The 18131-nt window shown below is 49.5% G+C and overlaps 1 protein-coding gene across 1 annotated transcript in view; it reads left to right on the forward strand.

Annotated features, from left to right (window-relative positions):
• Window positions 1–7281: 7281 nt before the first annotated feature.
• Window positions 7282–18131, forward strand: part of LOC140406353 (cadherin-18-like) — a gene marked incomplete at its 5' end in the record, with an annotated part of 140865 nt that continues 130015 nt past the window's right edge. Inside the window, 2 exons of the mRNA XM_072494450.1 lie at window positions 7282–7469; window positions 7577–7830. Coding sequence (XP_072350551.1) covers window positions 7282–7469; window positions 7577–7830 — 442 coding nt within the window. The remainder of the gene's footprint in view (window positions 7470–7576; window positions 7831–18131) is intronic.

The following is an 18131-nucleotide window of genomic DNA, read 5'->3' on the forward strand; positions in this document are numbered from 1 at the left end:
TTCCTTAGGGTCCCTTTCGGTGTAACAAATGGGGTCTCGGTCTTCAAAAAAGAGATGGACCGAATGGTCGACCAGTACGGTTTGCGGGCCACCCTTCCGAACTTAGATAATGTCGGCATCTGCGGACATGACCAGCAGGACCACGATGCCAACCTCGATAAATTCCTCCGCACTGCCACCCTTCTCAACCTGACCTACAACAAAGAGAAGTGTGTGTTCAGCACGACCCGGTTAGCCATTCTCGGCTATATAGTCCAAAACGGACTTCTCGGGCCTGACCCTGACCGCATGCGCCCCCTCATGGAACTTCCCCTCCCCCACTGCCCCAAGGCCCTCAAACTCTGCCTGGGGTTCTTTTCCTACTACGCTCAGTGGGTCCCAAACTATGCGGACAAGGCCCTCCCACTTATTCAGTCCACCCAATTCCCCCTTGCGGCCGAGGCACAACGTGCTTTCGCCCGCATCAGAGCAGACATCGCCAAGGCCGGGATGCGCGCAGTGGACGAGTCACTGCCTTTCCAAGTAGAAAGCGACGCTTCAGACATCGCCCTTGCCGCCACTCTAAACCAGGCAGGCAGACCTGTGGCATTCTTTTCCCGCACCCTTCATGCCTCTGAAATTCGACACTGATCCATTGAAGCTGTGTGGCATTGGAGGCGTTACCTGGCCGGTAAGAGATTCACTCTCCTTCATGTTCAATAACACACAGCGGGGCAAGATCAAAAATGATAAAATCTTGCGGTGGAGAATCGAGCTCTCCACCTATAATTACGAGATCTTGTATCGCCCCGATAAACTCAGCGAGGCCCCAGAAACCCTCTCCCAAGGTACATGTGCCAGCGCACAACTGGACCAACTCTGGGCCCCACACGACAGCCTTTGTCACCCGGGGGTCACCCGATTGTACCATCTGGTCAAAGCTCGCAATCTGCCCGACTCCGTCGAGGAAGTAAGGACAGTCACCAGAGACTGCCAGGTCTGTGCGGAATGCAAGCCGCACTTCGACCGGCCAGACTGTGCGCGCCTGGTGAAGGCTTCCCACCCCTTTGAACACCTCAGCGTGGATTTCAAAGGGCCCCTCCCCTCCAACGACCGTAACACGTATATTCTCAGTGTGGTCGATGAGTACTCCAGATTCCCCTTCGCCATCCCATGCCCCGATATGACGTCTGCCACCGTCATCAAGGCCCTCAGCACCATTTTTGCTCTGTTCGGTTTCCCCGCCTACATCTACAGTGACAGGGGATCCTCATTCATGAGCGATGAGCTGCGTCAGTTCCTGGTCAGCAGGGATATAGCCCCCAGCAGGACGACCAGCTACAACCCCCGGGGGAACGGGCAAGTAGAACAGGAGAATGGGACGGTTTGGAGGGCCGTCAGCTGGCCCTACGGTCTAGGAACCTCCCAGCCTCTCGCTGGCAGGAGGTCCTCCCTGACGCTCTGCACTCCATCCGGTACTATTGTGCACCGCCACTAATAACACACCCCATGAACGTGTTTTTACCTTCCCCAGGAAGTCCACATCCGGTGTGTCGCTCCCGACTTGGCTCGCTGCTCCAGGACCGGTCCTTCTCCATAGGCACGTCCAACTCCACAAGGCGGACCCCTTGGTGGACAGGGTTCACCTGCTCCACACCAACCCTCACTATGCCGACGTTGAGTTCCCCGACGGCCACCAAGATACTGTCTCACTCAGGGACCTGGCACCGTCAGGTTCCACCCCAACACCCCCCCCCCCCCCCCACCAATGCGCACCCCCCCTCCACCACCTCCCACCGCGCTGCCAATATTGACCCCACCGCCCCGCCCTCCCCTTTTCCGCACAAGAGGACGAAGAAGACTTCTGCATGCTCCCGGAGTTCCCCGATGACTGGCAAGCATCACCACCGCCATCGGCGCCACCTCCACCACCACCAGCACCGACTTCGCCGCCACCGTTACGCCGCTCCCAATGAAGCACCAAAGCACCGGACCGGCTGAACCTTTGACGGACTCCGGACCGTCAACATGGACTTTTCTTTCCCTACCACTGTACATAATTGCACTAATTGTATATAGTTTCACGTCACCCCCGCCGGATTCAGTTTTAACAGGGGGTGAATGTGGTGATCCACTGTAATAGGAGATGTAAGGTAGGACCTGCACTATAGGTTCACCGGTAGCTCCTGCCGGCTGGCTCCGCCCACGGAGAACTGTATAAATATGCATGACCTCCAGTGCCCTGCCATTTCGCCAGCTGCAGGAGGAGGCCACGCATCTGACTGTAATAAAGCCACAGTTGTACCCAACTTTAGTCTTCATGCAATTGATCGTGCATCAGTTCTTTACAACAGAATTTAAGTTCAATTTGTAAACAGGAAATGTAACACTAGTCTCAGTCATGGTAACCAGGAAACTATCACTGATTGTTGTAAAAACCCATCTGGTTCACTAATGTCCCTTTAGGGAAGGAAATCTGCCGTCCTTACCTGGTCTGGCCTACATGTGACTCCAGACCCACAGCAATGTGCCTGACTCTTAACTGCCCCAACCCCCTGGCGGGAAAGTCACTCAGTTCAAGGGCAATTCGAGATGGGTAACAAATGCTGCCCCAGCAACGCCCACATCGGCAAAAAAGAATACGAGAAAAACAAAGTCAGGGGGCATCTGTAGCAAGAGAGAGAAAAGTCAACACTCCAGGTCTATTAGCTTTTCTATATACGTGAAATGATATCCCATCACCATCAAATCCAGACTCCATTTTCTTCCATCTCGGATTTGAACTTCTGTGATGGTTTTAACATTTCAGTTTCCTCGTTGTGCACCACTAAAGAAAGTGTCGAAATTCCATCACTGCTATCAGAATCGTAACAATGATTTGAGGACTGAAGGAGGCCATGCACCGTATTGTGACCATGTTGGTTCTCGGTCAGAGCGACTCAGCCTGACCCACTCCCTGGTTTTTCCCCAGCAGCCTTTCAAATCTTTATATTCAGATAATTTGTTAATTCAGGTAAGAACGCAAGAAATAGCAACAGGAAATGCCGAGAATTCTCCGCCATTCAACATAACCCTGCCTGATCATGGACCTCAACTCCACGTTCCCCATTTCCCATCATATCCCTCATCCCCGAGAAATTACATCCCTTTCTCACCCCAGCCTCAAATATATCCAATGATCGAGCATCCAAAACCCTCTGGGGTAGAGAATCACAGCTCTTTGAGTGAAGAGATTTCTCCTCATCTCCATTCAAAATGATCAGCGTCCTATCCTGAGTGCCTGAGTGTCTCCTCCATGTCCTGGAATCCCCAGCAGGCGAATCTTCCTCTTAGCTGCTCATGGTCGGGCTACCTTCTCATCGAGGGGACTAGCGAACCTTCACTGTACCGTCTCCAATGCAATTCTCTCATTCCTTCAATATGGAGACCAAAATAACAAACAAGGGCGGTATTTCCCCCCCCACCCCCCCCCCCCCCCGGCCGGGTGAGAGACTCGCCGGGGCCTCGCGCGAATTGCGCCACGCCGCCCCGACCCCCGTACACAATTCTTCCCCCCCCCTCCCCCCACCGAAACCAGCGCTGCGCGAATCGTGCCGGGCCGCTCGGAGAATCACCACAAACGGCGAGCGCCGATTCTCCGGCCCACATGGGCCGAGCGCACACGGCCTAGTCCCGTCGGCGCCGTCCACACCCGGTCGCTGCCGGCGGGTACTCGTCGTGAAGGCTTGGGGGGGCGGCCTGTGACAGGGGGGGGGGGGCATGTTTGTGTTGGGCGGCCTGGGGGAGGACGGCCACTGCGCATGCGCTAGTTGGCGCCGGCCCAACTGCGCCGGAGCGGGACCCACTCGCCGCCGGGTCTCTGATGCCGCGCTGAAGCCCCGCCCCCGTAAATCGCACATAACCCCTGCTAGCCCAACGGAGGGGGGAGATTAGGGGTCTGGCAACGGGCGCCAACACTCCGGTTTTTACTCCGGCGTCGGCACTTAGACTCCCGTTGGGAGAATCCCGCCCCAAATTCCTGGTGTGGTCCCACCAAATCCCTGTACATTCTTGAACTCAGTCCATTGCAATGAAGGCCAACATACCATTTGTTTTCTTAATTACTCGCTCTATTTGCATGCTAATGTTTTGTATTCTTTGCATGAGCACTCCCAAGTTTCTCTGAACATCAACCTTCATAAGTTTCTTGGCGTTTAAAATATATTCTGCTTTTCAATTCTTAAGACTAAAGTGAATAACCTCACATTACACTCCATCTTCCATCTTGTTATTCGCTCACTTAACCTGTCTATGGGCATGATCTAAGGAAAAAAAAACACATCGTCCCCCTTCTGGGCAGGATTAGTGGAGTTGTTCTGACGTTCTGTCACACCAACATCCTTAGCGAACGACACGCTTGGTTTTGGATCTCGGTGGGGACCGCATGCAGTCACAAAATGGTGCCCCAATTTTTTGACCCCCGACGTGACCCCCGGAACTACCCAATGACCCAACTCACCTGTTGGGGGTCCCGAGCCCTATCCGCACCCTGCCATATACGGGCAGGGCACCGCCGAGCCTTATCCCCGACCCGTGCAAAATGTTACCCGGGCAGCTTGGTACTGCCAGCCTGGCAACCTGCCCAGAAGCCAACCATCCGGGGGCCTCCGGTCCTCTGGGAGAGCCCCCCAAGTGCCGTTCGGCCTGGTCCCCATTTGAGGGGACCAGTGCTAAAAGGCGCCCGGCTGGCGTCTCCTCGGCGAGGGCGGTAGGTCCCGTGTGCCGGTTAGATCCGATGTTGGCCAAGTTATGGGAGCTGTTAAGCTCACTTAACGATGCAAGCCCACAATGGGCGGGATCTAGATCATTATGTCTTGCGTGATCTCATTCGATCTTGTGCGACGTAACAACTGCACGGAATCCCAGAAGAGGCCTTTTGCGGGATCTACCAGCCACGTCCTGTCCTGATTCCGGTGGGCCACAATCAATAAGAGACATCCTATACCTTTTTACAGCCTCTTTGTGTCCTCACAGCTTGCACTCTCATCTTGCCCCGTATCATCAGCAGAGTTAAGATACATTACTTTCTGTCTCTTTAGCTAAATCTTAACAGTGTAATGAGGCTGGAACACTGATCTTTGAAGTGCTCAGTACTAGTCACAGCCTGCCAATTTGAAAGTGCTCACTCATGCTTCCTGTCCATTAGTCAATCCTCCACACATGATAATATATAATCCTCAACCCCATGAGCCCTTACCTTGTGTGTGTATCTTATTGAATGCATTTTAGAAACCCGAATATGAGACATCTTCTGGTTCGCCTTTATGTACCTATCCTTCATGTACCTATCCTTTATGTACCTATCCTCAGAAACCTCGAATAAATTTGTCAAACAGGAGTTCATTTTTGTAACAACATGCTGATTTTTTCGAATTGTATTTTCTAAGTACATGGGTAAGACTTCCCTTATAACAGATTTCAGAACTTTCCCAATGACTGATGTCAGGCTAACTGCTATTTTCTCTCTGCCTCTTTTTTTGAATAGCGGTGTTACATTTGCTAATTTCCAATCTGCTGGGATCAGTCCAGAATCCAGTGGAATTTTGGAAAATTATAGCCAGTGCATCCAATATCTCTGCAGCTATTTTTAACAAGGACCCGAAGATGTTGGCCCTGAAGATGTGTCAAATTACATTGCCTTGAGTTTCTGCGGTTCTTGTTTCTGTTGCAATTAATTACCTTAATATCCTCGTTCTTCCAGTACCTTTTATTGTGAAGGAAGACACAAAATATTTGTTCAATGTTTCTGTCTTCCCTTTGAAGTAGGCCATTTTCCAAGACCATATTTTTATCTCATCTCATCAAACATTCTTAATTTATGAAACGGTTTTATTGGACTGATTGGCACCGTTTAACATTTATTGGACTGTTTTATTGGACTGATTGGCACCGTTTATAATATAATGTGCCCACAATGCAGAAGGGGGACACCCGGATGGACATTCGTTTAAATCCCCTTCTGCACTGATGGAAGACACTTGTTCTGCCCAGCAATAGCACAAAGCTGCATCTTAAAACGGCCCCATGGCCAGGACATCGGGATATCTGCGAGTCAAGACCCTGGCAGTGGGATATATGGCACAACTGTATTGCAAAGACTTATGAAAGAATGAAATAATATATTAATAAAATGGCCAAGGCAGGCAAAGAAACCAGAATAGGAGGAATAAAAGAAATGTATAGATTAGATTAGCGTCCCCCACACACACAGCAGGACAAAGATGACATTAACACATCATCTAGCAAACACAGAAACAAAAGCATAGCACAGCCACAGACATCGGAGGTCGATTTAGTTAAGGAGACACATCAGGGAGAAACACATTAAAGAAGGGAAGGACACTCGGAGCAAACACAGATAATCTCATCAACACGAACACACTCCATACAGATGCAAATTGACAAGGGAGGGACACTCAGAGCAAGCACAGATAATCTCATCAACACGGACACACACCATACAGATGCAAATTGACAAAGATGCATATTCTCAGTTTAAACCTGTCTGAGAGATCTAAATCAAAACTACCCTTTAACTATTATGTATGAGCAAATGATCCCGCTCGAATTTGGATTCCTATAAAAATCAAGAGCGAATGTGTAATTGTTGAGATCAACGTGGACCAAGCCACTGTTTCAGAGTTGGCTGCGTGGGTCTCCCTGACGGCGTCAGTAATTGTACAATAAAGAACAACGCTTTGAACCTTGCCTTGAGACTCGGCCTCTTGACTGCACTGGTACAAGGGATTTTTCCCTACAACAACTTCAATGTTGACCAATGTTGACTTTAGCTACTCACTTCCTTTTTATATAATTAGAAAAGCTCTTATAACCTGCCTTTAGATTCCTGGATAATTAACATTAATTTGATTTCTTTTCTATTTTATCAAGTTTTTGGTGGCCCTTTGCTGATTCACAAAATATTCTTCATCTTCAGACTTACCATAACCCTTTGCAAAATTATAAACCTCTCCTTTCAATCTAACATTGTTCTTAACTTCCTTTGTGAATCACCAACGGATCGTTCTCACTTGAGTTTTCGTTGAACATTTCAAATAGTTTCTTTAAATGTTTCCAACTCTTTGTTTGCCACCATACCTCCTAATATATTTACCTATCCAACTCTCCCCTCATGACCATGTGATTATCTTCATCACGTGGTCTTAATTTACTGGCAGTTTTGTAATCATGATTATATTTTGGCAGAGATTATCTTTACATTGTGCTCGATATTCAAATGTATCTCTCTCTATTTATTCACAGAAAATTACCAGCTGTATGTACCTGAGTCAGCCACTGTGGGCACAGCTGTCGGTAAGATTAAGGCGACTGATCCTGACATTGGAGTTAATGCGGATATGAAATACAGTATCATTGACGGAGACGGTTTAGGCATTTTCACCATTTCCACAGACAAAGATACCAGGGAAGGCGTTATTATCCTAAAGAAGGTGACAATTTAAAAAGAAAATCTCTGTCAGATTGAAATGTATGATCTTGTGTTGTCTATTGGACGATTAAAAAATAACTAATCTCTGCGATCTGTTCCTGCATTCAGCCACTAAACTATGAAAAGAAGAAAGTGTTTACAGTAAAAATAGAAGGAGAGAACACTCACATTGATCCTCGCTTTTGGAACCTGGGCCCATTCAAGGATGCAGCGAATCTTAAAATTATTGTTGGGGATGTGGACGAACCTCCAGTTTTCTCCGTACCCTTTTATATAATGGATGTTTATGAAAATACAAAACTAGGAACTGTGGTTGGAGCAGTGACAGCACAAGATCCTGACAATACCAAAAACTTAGTCAGGTAGGGACTTTCTGCATTTAATTCAAGCTCAATAATGTTAGTGCCCCATCATATGTTTACATTTCAACTTTATTTGTCAGTTGATTATCTTAGCCAGAAGCTGATTACAATCGCAAAAGTCTGACTTACTGAATTTCCTGGTGTTGTCCACATGAAGTGGTGTCTGTGATTGGTCCTCTCACAACATAAGAATTCCAGGCACTCAGTTCATTTCAAGTTGTTCTATTTGAGGTTTATGGTCTATATTTTGCAATAAGGAATTTGCAAGTCTTCTGAATGAAGCAAGATTGAAATCAACCCCAAAGGATTGGTTCATGTTTTGGGAAACTGGAGTACGGTGTCACGTTCCACCCGAGTGAGAGGAAAAATATCATCAGCTGATTGGTGCTGTTGTGAAGCTTGGAGCCCAGAATGTAAGATGGAGAGTGATGCACTGATGGAGCGTGATGCAGTGATGGAGAGTGATGCACTGATGGAGAGTGATGCAGTGATGGAGAGTGATGCAGTGATGGAGAGTGATGCAGTGATGGAGAATAACGCAGTGATGGAGAGTGATGCACTGATGGAGAGTGATGCAGTGATGGAGAGTGATGCAGTGATGGAGAGTGATGCAGTGATGGAGAATAACGCAGTGATGGAGAGTGATGCACTGATGGAGAGTGATGCAGTGATGGAGAGTGATGCAGTGATGGAGAGTGATGCAGTGATGGAGAATAATGCAGTGATGGAGAATGATGCAGTGATGGAGAATAACGCAGTGATGGAGAGCGATGCAGCGATGGAGAGTGATGCAGTGATGGAGAGTGATGCAGTGATGGAGAGTGATGCAGTGATGGAGAGTGATGCAGCGATGGAGAGTGATGCAGTGATGGGGAGCGATGCAGTGATGGAGAACGATGCAGTTATGGAGAGTGATGCAGTGACGCAGTGATGGAGAATGATGCAGGGATGGAGAATGATGCAGTGATGGAGAATAACGCAGTGATGGAGAGTGATGCAGTGATGGAGAGTGATGCAGTGATGGAGAATGACGCAGTGTTGGAGAGTGACGCAGTGATGCAGAATGAAGCAGTGACCGACAGTGATGCAGTGATGGAGAGTGATGCAGTCATGCAGTGATGGAGAGTGATGCAGTGATGGAGAGTGATGCAGTGTTGGAGAGTGATGCAGTGATGGAGAGTGATGCAGTGATGGAGAATGATGCAGTGATGGAGAGTGATGCAGGGATGGAGAGTGATGCAGTGATGGAGAGTGACGCAGTGATGGAGAATGACGCGGTGATGTAGAGTGACGCAGTGATGGAGAGTGATGCAGTGATGGAGAGTGATGCAGTGATGGAGAATGATGCAGTGATGGAGAGTGATGCAGTGATGGAGAGTGATGCAGTGATGTAGAGTGATGCAGGGATGGAGAATGATGCAGTGATGGAGAGTGATGCAGTGATGGAGAGCGATGCAGTGATGGAGAGTGATACAGTGTTGGAGAGTGACGCAGTGATGCAGAATGAAGCAGTGACCGAGAGTGATGCAGTGATGGAGAGTGATGCAGTCATGCAGTGATGGAGAGTGATGCAGTGATGGAGAGTGATGCAGTGTTGGAGAGTGATGCAGTGATGGAGAGTGATGCAGTCATGCAGTGATGGAGAGTGATGCAGTGTTGGAGAGTGACGCAGTGATGGGAGAGTGATTCATTGTTGCAGTGATGGAGAGTGATGCAATGATAGAGAGTGATGCAGTGATGGAGAGTGATACCAGTGATGGAGAGTGATGCAGAGATGGAGACGGATGCAGTGATTGTGAGTGATGCAGTGATGGAGAGTGATGCAGTGACGGAGAGTGATGCAGTGATGGAGAGTGACGCAGTGATGGAGAGTGATGCAGTGATGGAGAATGACGCAGTGATGGAGAGTGACGTAGTGATGGAGAGTGATGCAGTGATGGAGAGTGATGCAGTGATGGAGAGTGATGCAGTGATGGAGAGTGATGCAGTGATGGAGAGTGACGCAGTGATGGAGAGTGATGCAGTGATGGAGAGTGATGCAGTGATGGAGAATGATGCAGTGATGGAGAGTGATGCAGGGATGGAGAGTGATGCAGTGATGGAGAGTGACGCAGTGATGGAGAATGACGCGTTGATGTAGAGTGATGCAGTGATGGAGAGTGATGCAGTGATGGAGAGTGATGCAGTGATGGAGAATGATGCAGTGATGGAGAGTGATGCAGTGATGGAGAGTGATGCAGTGATGTAGAGGGATGCAGGGATGGAGAATGATGAAGTGATGGAGAGTGATGCAGTGATGGAGAGCGATGCAGTGATGGAGAGTGATGCAGTGTTGGAGAGTGACGCAGTGATGCAGAATGAAGCAGTGACCGAGAGTGATGCAGTGATGGAGAGTGATGCAGTCATGCAGTGATGGAGAGTGATGCAGTGATGGAGAGTGATGCAGTGTTGGAGAGTGATGCAGTGATGGAGAGTGATGCAGTCATGCAGTGATGGAGAGTGATGCAGTGTTGGAGAGTGACGCAGTGATGGGAGAGTGATTCATTGTTGCAGTGATGGAGAGTGATGCAATGATGGGGAGTGATGCAGTGATGGAGGTTGATGCAGTGATGGAGAGTGATGCAGAGATGGAGAGTGATGCAGTGATGGAGATTGCTGCAGTGATGGAGAGTGATGCAGTGACGGGGAGTGATGCAGTGATGGAGAGTGATTGCAGTGTCGGAGAGCGATGCAGTGATGCAGTGATGGAGAGCGATGCAGTGACGGAGAGCGATGCAGTGTCGGAGAGTGATGCAGTGATGCAGTGATGGAGAGTGATGCAGTGACGGAGAGTGATGCAGTGATGGAGAGTGATGCAGTGATGGAGAATGATGATGTGATGGAGAGTGATGCAGTGATGGAGAGTGATGCAGTGATAGAGAGCGATGCAGTGTCGGAGAGTGATGCAGTGATGGAGAGTGATGCAGTGATGGAGAGTGGTGCTGTGATGCAGCAATGGAGAGTGATGCAGTGATGGAGAATGATGCAGTGATGGAGAGTGATGCAGTGTTGGAGAGTGATGCAGCGATGGAGAGTGATGCAATGATGGAGAGTGATGCAGTGATGGAGAATGACGCAGTGATAGAGGGTGATGCACTCATGCAGTGATGGAGAGTGATGCAGTGATGGAGAGTGATGCAGTGGTGGAGAGTGATGCAATGATGGAGAGTGATTCAGTGATGGAGAATGACGCAGCGATGGAGAGTGATGCAGTGATGGAGAGTGATGCAGTGTTGGAGAGTGATACAGGGATGGAGAGTGATGCAGGGATGGAGAGTGATGCAGGGATGGAGAGTGATGCAGTGATGGAGAATGACGCGGTGATGTAGAGTGGTGCAGTGATGTAGAGTGATGCAGTGATGGAGAATGATGCAGTGATGGAGAGCGATGCAGTGATGGAGAGTGATGCAGTGATGTAGAGTGATGCAGGGATGGAGAATGATGCAGTGATGGAGAGTGATGCAGTGATGGAGAGCGATGCAGTGATGGAGAGTGATGCAGTGTTGGAGAGTGACGCAGTGATGCAGAATGAAGCAGTGACCGAGAGTGATGCAGGGATGGAGAGTCATGCAGTCATGCAGTGATGGAGAGTGATGCAGTGATGGAGAGTGATGCAGTGTTGGAGAGTGATGCAGTGATGGAGAGTGATGCAGTCATGCAGTGATGGAGAGTGATGCAGTGTTGGAGAGTGACGCAGTGATGGGAGAGTGATTCATTGTTGCAGTGATTGAGAGTGATGCAATGATGGGGAGTGATGCAGTGATGGAGAGTGAGGCAGTGATGGAGAGTGAAGCAGAGATGGAGAGTGATGCAGTGATTGTGAGTGATGCAGTGATGGAGAATGATGCAGTGACGGAGAGTGATGCAGTGATGGAGAGTGACGCAGTGATGGAGAGTGACGCAGTGATGGAGAATGACGCAGTGATGGAGAGTGACGCAGTGATGGAGAGTGATGCAGTGATGGAGTGATGGAGAGTGATGCAGTGATGGAGAGTGATGCAATGATGGAGAGTGACGCAGTGATGGAGAGTCATGCAGTGATGGAGAGTGATGCAGTGATGGAGAGTCATGCAGTGATGGAGAGTGATGCAGTGATGGAGAATGATGCAGTGATGGAGAGTGATGCAGGGATGGAGAGTGATGCAGTGATGGAGAGTGACGCAGTGATGGAGAATGACGCGGTGATGTAGAGTGATGCAGTGATGGAGAGTGATGCAGTGATGGAGAGTGATGCAGTGATGGAGAATGATGCAGTGATGGAGAGTGATGCAGTGATGGAGAGTGATGCAGTGATGGAGAATGATGCAGTGATGGAGAGTGATGCAGGGATGGAGAGTGATGCAGTGATGGAGAGTGACGCAGTGATGGAGAATGACGCGGTGATGTAGAGTGATGCAGTGATGGAGAGTGATGCAGTGATGGAGAATGATGCAGTGATGGAGAGTGATGCAGTGATGGAGAGTGATGCAGTGATGTAGAGTGATGCAGGGATGGAGAATGATGCAGTGATGGAGAGTGATGCAGTGATGGAGAGCGATGCAGTGATGGAGAGTGATGCAGTGTTGGAGAGGGACGCAGTGATGCAGAATGAAGCAGTGACCCAGAGTGATGCAGTGATGGAGAGTGATGCAGTCATGCAGTGATGGAGAGTGATGCAGTGATGGAGAGTGATGCAGTGTTGGAGAGTGATGCAGTGATGGAGAGTGATGCAGTCATGCAGTGATGGAGAGTGATGCAGTGATGGAGAGTGGTGCTGTGATGCAGCAATGGAGAGTGATGCAGTGATGGAGAATGATGCAGTGATGGAGAGTGATGCAGTGTTGGAGAGTGATGCAGTGATGGAGAGTGATGCAATGATGGAGAGTGATGCAGTGATGGAGAATGACGCAGTGATGGTGAGTGATGCAGTGATGGAGAATAACGCAGTGATCGAGAGTGATGCAGTCATGCAGTGATGGAGAGTGATGCAGTGGTGGAGAGTGATGCAATGATGGAGAGTGATTCAGTGATGGAGAATGACGCAGCGATGGAGAGTGATGCAGTGATGGAGAGTGATGCAGTGTTGGAGAGTGATGCAGGGATGGAGAGTGATGCAGGGATGGAGAGTGATGCAGGGATGGAGAGTGATGCAGGGATGGAGAGTGACGCAGTGATAGAGAATGACGCGGTGATGTAGAGTGATGCAGTGGTGGAGAGTGATGCAGTGATGGAGAGCGAAGCAGTGATGGAGAGTGATGCAGTGATGGAGAATGATGCTTGATTGAGAGTGATGCATTGGTGGAGTGTGATGCAGTGATGGAGAGTGATACAGTGATGGAGAGTGATGCAGTGATGGAGAGTGATGCAGTGACAGAGAGTCAATGCAGTGATGGAGAGTGATGCAGTGATGCAGTGATGGAGACTGACGCAGTGATGGAGAGTGATGCAGTGATGGAGAATGATGCAGTGATGGAGAGTGATGCAGTGATGGTGAGTGATGCAGTGAAGCAGAATGATGCAGTGATGGAGAGTGATGCAATGATGGAGAATGACGCAGTGATGGAGAGTGAAGCAGTGGTGGAGACTGATGCAATGATGGAGAGCGATGCAGTGATGGAGAGTGATGCAGTGATGGAGAATGATGCAGTGATGGAGAGTGACGCAGTGATGGAGAATGACGCAGTGATGGAGAGTGATGCAGTGGTGGAGAGTGATGCAGTGATGGAGAGGGAAGCAGTGATGGAGAGTGATGCAGTGATGGAGAATGACGCAGTGATGGAGAGTGATGCAGTGATGGAGAGTGATGCAGTGATGGAGAGTGATGAAGTGATGGGGAGCGATGCAGTGATGGAGAATGACGCAGTGATGGAGAGTGATGCAGTGATGGAGAGAGATGCAGTGATGGAGAATGACGCAGTGATGGAGAGTGATGCAGTGATGGAGAGTGATGCAGTGATGGGGAGCGATGCAGTGATGGAGAATGACTCAGTGATGGAGAGTGATGCAGTGATGGAGAGTGATGCAGTGATGAAGAATGACGCAGTGATGGAGAGTGATGCAGTGATGGAGAGTAACGCAGTGATGGAGAGTGATGCAGTGATGAAGAATGGCGCAGTGATGGAGAGTGATGCAGTGATGGAGAATGATGCAGTGATGGAGAGTGATGAAGTGATGGAGAGTGACGCAGTGATGGAGAGTGATGCAGTGATGGAGAGTGATGCAGTGATGGAGAGTGACGCAGTGATGGAGAATGACGCAGTGATTGAGAGTGATGCAGTGGTGGAGAGTGATGCAGTGATGGAGAATGACGCAGTGATGGAGAATGATGCAGTGATGGAGAGTGATGCAGTGATGGAGAGCGATGCAGTGATGGAGAGTGATACAGTGTTGGAGAGTGACGCAGTGCTGCAGAATGAAGCAGTGACCGAGAGTGATGCAGTGATGGAGAGTGATGCAGTCATGCAGTGATGGAGAGTGATGCAGTGATGGAGAGTGATGCAGTGTTGGAGAGTGATGCAGTGATGGAGAGTGATGCAGTCATGCAGTGATGGAGAGTGATGCAGTGTTGGAGAGTGACGCAGTGATGGGAGAGTGATTCATTGTTGCAGTGATGGAGAGTGATGCAATGATAGAGAGTGATGCAGTGATGGAGAGTGATGCAGTGATGGAGAGTGATGCAGTGATGGAGAGTGATGCAGTGACGGAGAGTGATGCAGTGATGGAGAGTGACGCAGTGATGGAGAGTGATGCAGTGATGGAGAATGACGCAGTGATGGAGAGTGACGTAGTGATGGAGAGTGATGCAGTGATGGAGAGTGATGCAGTGATGGAGAGTGATGCAGTGATGGAGAGTGATGCAGTGATGGAGAGTGACGCAGTGATGGAGAGTGATGCAGTGATGGAGAGTGATGCAGTGATGGAGAATGATGCAGTGATGGAGAGTGATGCAGGGATGGAGAGTGATGCAGTGATGGAGAGTGACGCAGTGATGGAGAATGACGCGTTGATGTAGAGTGATGCAGTGATGGAGAGTGATGCAGTGATGGAGAGTGATGCAGTGATGGAGAATGATGCAGTGATGGAGAGTGATGCAGTGATGGAGAGTGATGCAGTGATGTAGAGGGATGCAGGGATGGAGAATGATGAAGTGATGGAGAGTGATGCAGTGATGGAGAGCGATGCAGTGATGGAGAGTGATGCAGTGTTGGAGAGTGACGCAGTGATGCAGAATGAAGCAGTGACCGAGAGTGATGCAGTGATGGAGAGTGATGCAGTCATGCAGTGATGGAGAGTGATGCAGTGATGGAGAGTGATGCAGTGTTGGAGAGTGATGCAGTGATGGAGAGTGATGCAGTCATGCAGTGATGGAGAGTGATGCAGTGTTGGAGAGTGACGCAGTGATGGGAGAGTGATTCATTGTTGCAGTGATGGAGAGTGATGCAATGATGGGGAGTGATGCAGTGATGGAGGTTGATGCAGTGATGGAGAGTGATGCAGTGACGGGGAGTGATGCAGTGATGGAGAGTGATTGCAGTGTCGGAGAGCGATGCAGTGATGCAGTGATGGAGAGCGATGCAGTGACGGAGAGCGATGCAGTGTCGGAGAGTGATGCAGTGATGCAGTGATGGAGAGTGATGCAGTGACGGAGAGTGATGCAGTGATGGAGAGTGATGCAGTGATGGAGAATGATGATGTGATGGAGAGTGATGCAGTGATGGAGAGTGATGCAGTGATAGAGAGCGATGCAGTGTCGGAGAGTGATGCAGTGATGGAGAGTGATGCAGTGATGGAGAGTGGTGCTGTGATGCAGCAATGGAGAGTGATGCAGTGATGGAGAATGATGCAGTGATGGAGAGTGATGCAGTGTTGGAGAGTGATGCAGCGATGGAGAGTGATGCAATGATGGAGAGTGATGCAGTGATGGAGAATGACGCAGTGATGGTGAGTGATGCAGTGATGGAGAATAACGCAGTGATAGAGGGTGATGCACTCATGCAGTGATGGAGAGTGATGCAGTGATGGAGAGTGATGCAGTGGTGGAGAGTGATGCAATGATGGAGAGTGATTCAGTGATGGAGAATGACGCAGCGATGGAGAGTGATGCAGTGATGGAGAGTGATGCAGTGTTGGAGAGTGATACAGGGATGGAGAGTGATGCAGGGATGGAGAGTGATGCAGGGATGGAGGGTGATGCAGTGATGGAGAATGACGCGGTGATGTAGAGTGGTGCAGTGATGTAGAGTGATGCAGTGATGGAGAATGATGCAGTGATGGAGAATGATGCAGTGATGGAGAGCGATGCAGTGATGGAGAGTGATGCAGTGATGTAGAGTGATGCAGGGATGGAGAATGATGCAGTGATGGAGAGTGATGCAGTGATGGAGAGCGATGCAGTGATGGAGAGTGATGCAGTGTTGGAGAGTGACGCAGTGATGCAGAATGAAGCAGTGACCGAGAGTGATGCAGGGATGGAGAGTCATGCAGTCATGCAGTGATGGAGAGTGATGCAGTGATGGAGAGTGATGCAGTGTTGGAGAGTGATGCAGTGATGGAGAGTGATGCAGTCATGCAGTGATGGAGAGTGATGCAGTGTTCGAGAGTGACGCAGTGATGGGAGAGTGATTCATTGTTGCAGTGATTGAGAGTGATGCAATGATGGGGAGTGATGCAGTGATGGAGAGTGAGGCAGTGATGGAGAGTGATGCAGAGATGGAGAGTGATGCAGTGATTGTGAGAGATGCAGTGATGGAGAATGATGCAGTGACGGAGAGTGATGCAGTGATGCAGTGATGGAGAGTGGTGCAGTGACGGAGAGTGATGCAGTGATGGAGAGTGATGCAGTGATGGAGAGTGACGCAGTGATGGAGAGTGACGCAGTGATGGAGAATGACGCAGTGATGGAGAGTGACGCAGTGATGGAGAGTGATGCAGTGATGGAGTGATGGAGAGTGATGCAGTGATGGAGAGTGATGCAATGATGGAGAGTGACGCAGTGATGGAGAGTCATGCAGTGATGGAGAGTGATGCAGTGATGGAGAATGATGCAGTGATGGAGAGTGATGCAGGGATGGAGAGTGATGCAGTGATGGAGAGTGACGCAGTGATGGAGAATGACGCGGTGATGTAGAGTGATGCAGTGATGGAGAGTGATGCAGTGATGGAGAGTGATGCAGTGATGGAGAATGATGCAGTGATGGAGAGTGATGCAGTGATGGAGAATGATGCAGTGATGGAGAGTGATGCAGGGATGGAGAGTGATGCAGTGATGGAGAGTGACGCAGTGATGGAGAATGACGCGGTGATGTAGAGTGATGCAGTGATGGAGAGTGATGCAGTGATGGAGAGTAATGCAGTGATGGAGAGTGATGCAGTGATGGAGAGTGATGCAGTGATGGAGAATGATGCAGTGATGGAGAGTGATGCAGTGATGGAGAGTGATGCAGTGATGTAGAGTGATGCAGGGATGGAGAATGATGCAGTGATGGAGAGTGATGCAGTGATGGAGAGCGATGCAGTGATGGAGAGTGATGCAGTGTTGGAGAGGGACGCAGTGATGCAGAATGAAGCAGTGACCCAGAGTGATGCAGTGATGGAGAGTGATGCAGTCATGCAGTGATGGAGAGTGATGCAGTGATGGAGAGTGATGCAGTGTTGGAGAGTGATGCAGTGATGGAGAGTGATGCAGTCATGCAGTGATGGAGAGTGATGCAGTGTTGGAAAGTGACGCAGTGATGGGAGAGTGATTCATTGTTGCAGTGATGGAGAGTGATGCAATGATGGGGAGTGATGCAGTGATGGAGAGTGATGCAGTGATGGAGTGTGATGCAGAGATGGAGAGTGATGCAGTGATTGTGAGTGATGCAGTGATGGAGAGTGATGCAGTGACGGAGAGTGATGCAGTGATGGAGAGTGATTGCAGTGTCGGAGAGCGATGCAGTGATGCAGTGATGGAGAGCGATGCAGTGACGGAGAGCGATGCAGTGTTGGAGAGTGATGCAGTGATGCAGTGATGGAGAGTGGTGCAGTGACGGAGAGTGATGCAGTGATGGAGAGTGATTCAGTGATGGAGAATGATGATGTGATGGAGAGTGATGCAGTGATGGGGAGTGATGCAGTGATAGAGAGCGATGCAGTGTCGGAGAGTGATGCAGTGATGGAGAGTGATGCAGTGATGGAGAGTGGTGCTGTGATGCAGCAATGGAGAGTGATGCAGTGATGGAGAATGATGCAGTGATGGAGAGTGATGCAGTGTTGGAGAGTGATGCAGTGATGGAGAGTGATGC

Source organism: Scyliorhinus torazame, unplaced genomic scaffold (assembly GCF_047496885.1).
Source record: "Scyliorhinus torazame isolate Kashiwa2021f unplaced genomic scaffold, sScyTor2.1 scaffold_489, whole genome shotgun sequence".
Taxonomy (NCBI): Eukaryota; Metazoa; Chordata; class Chondrichthyes; order Carcharhiniformes; family Scyliorhinidae; genus Scyliorhinus; species Scyliorhinus torazame.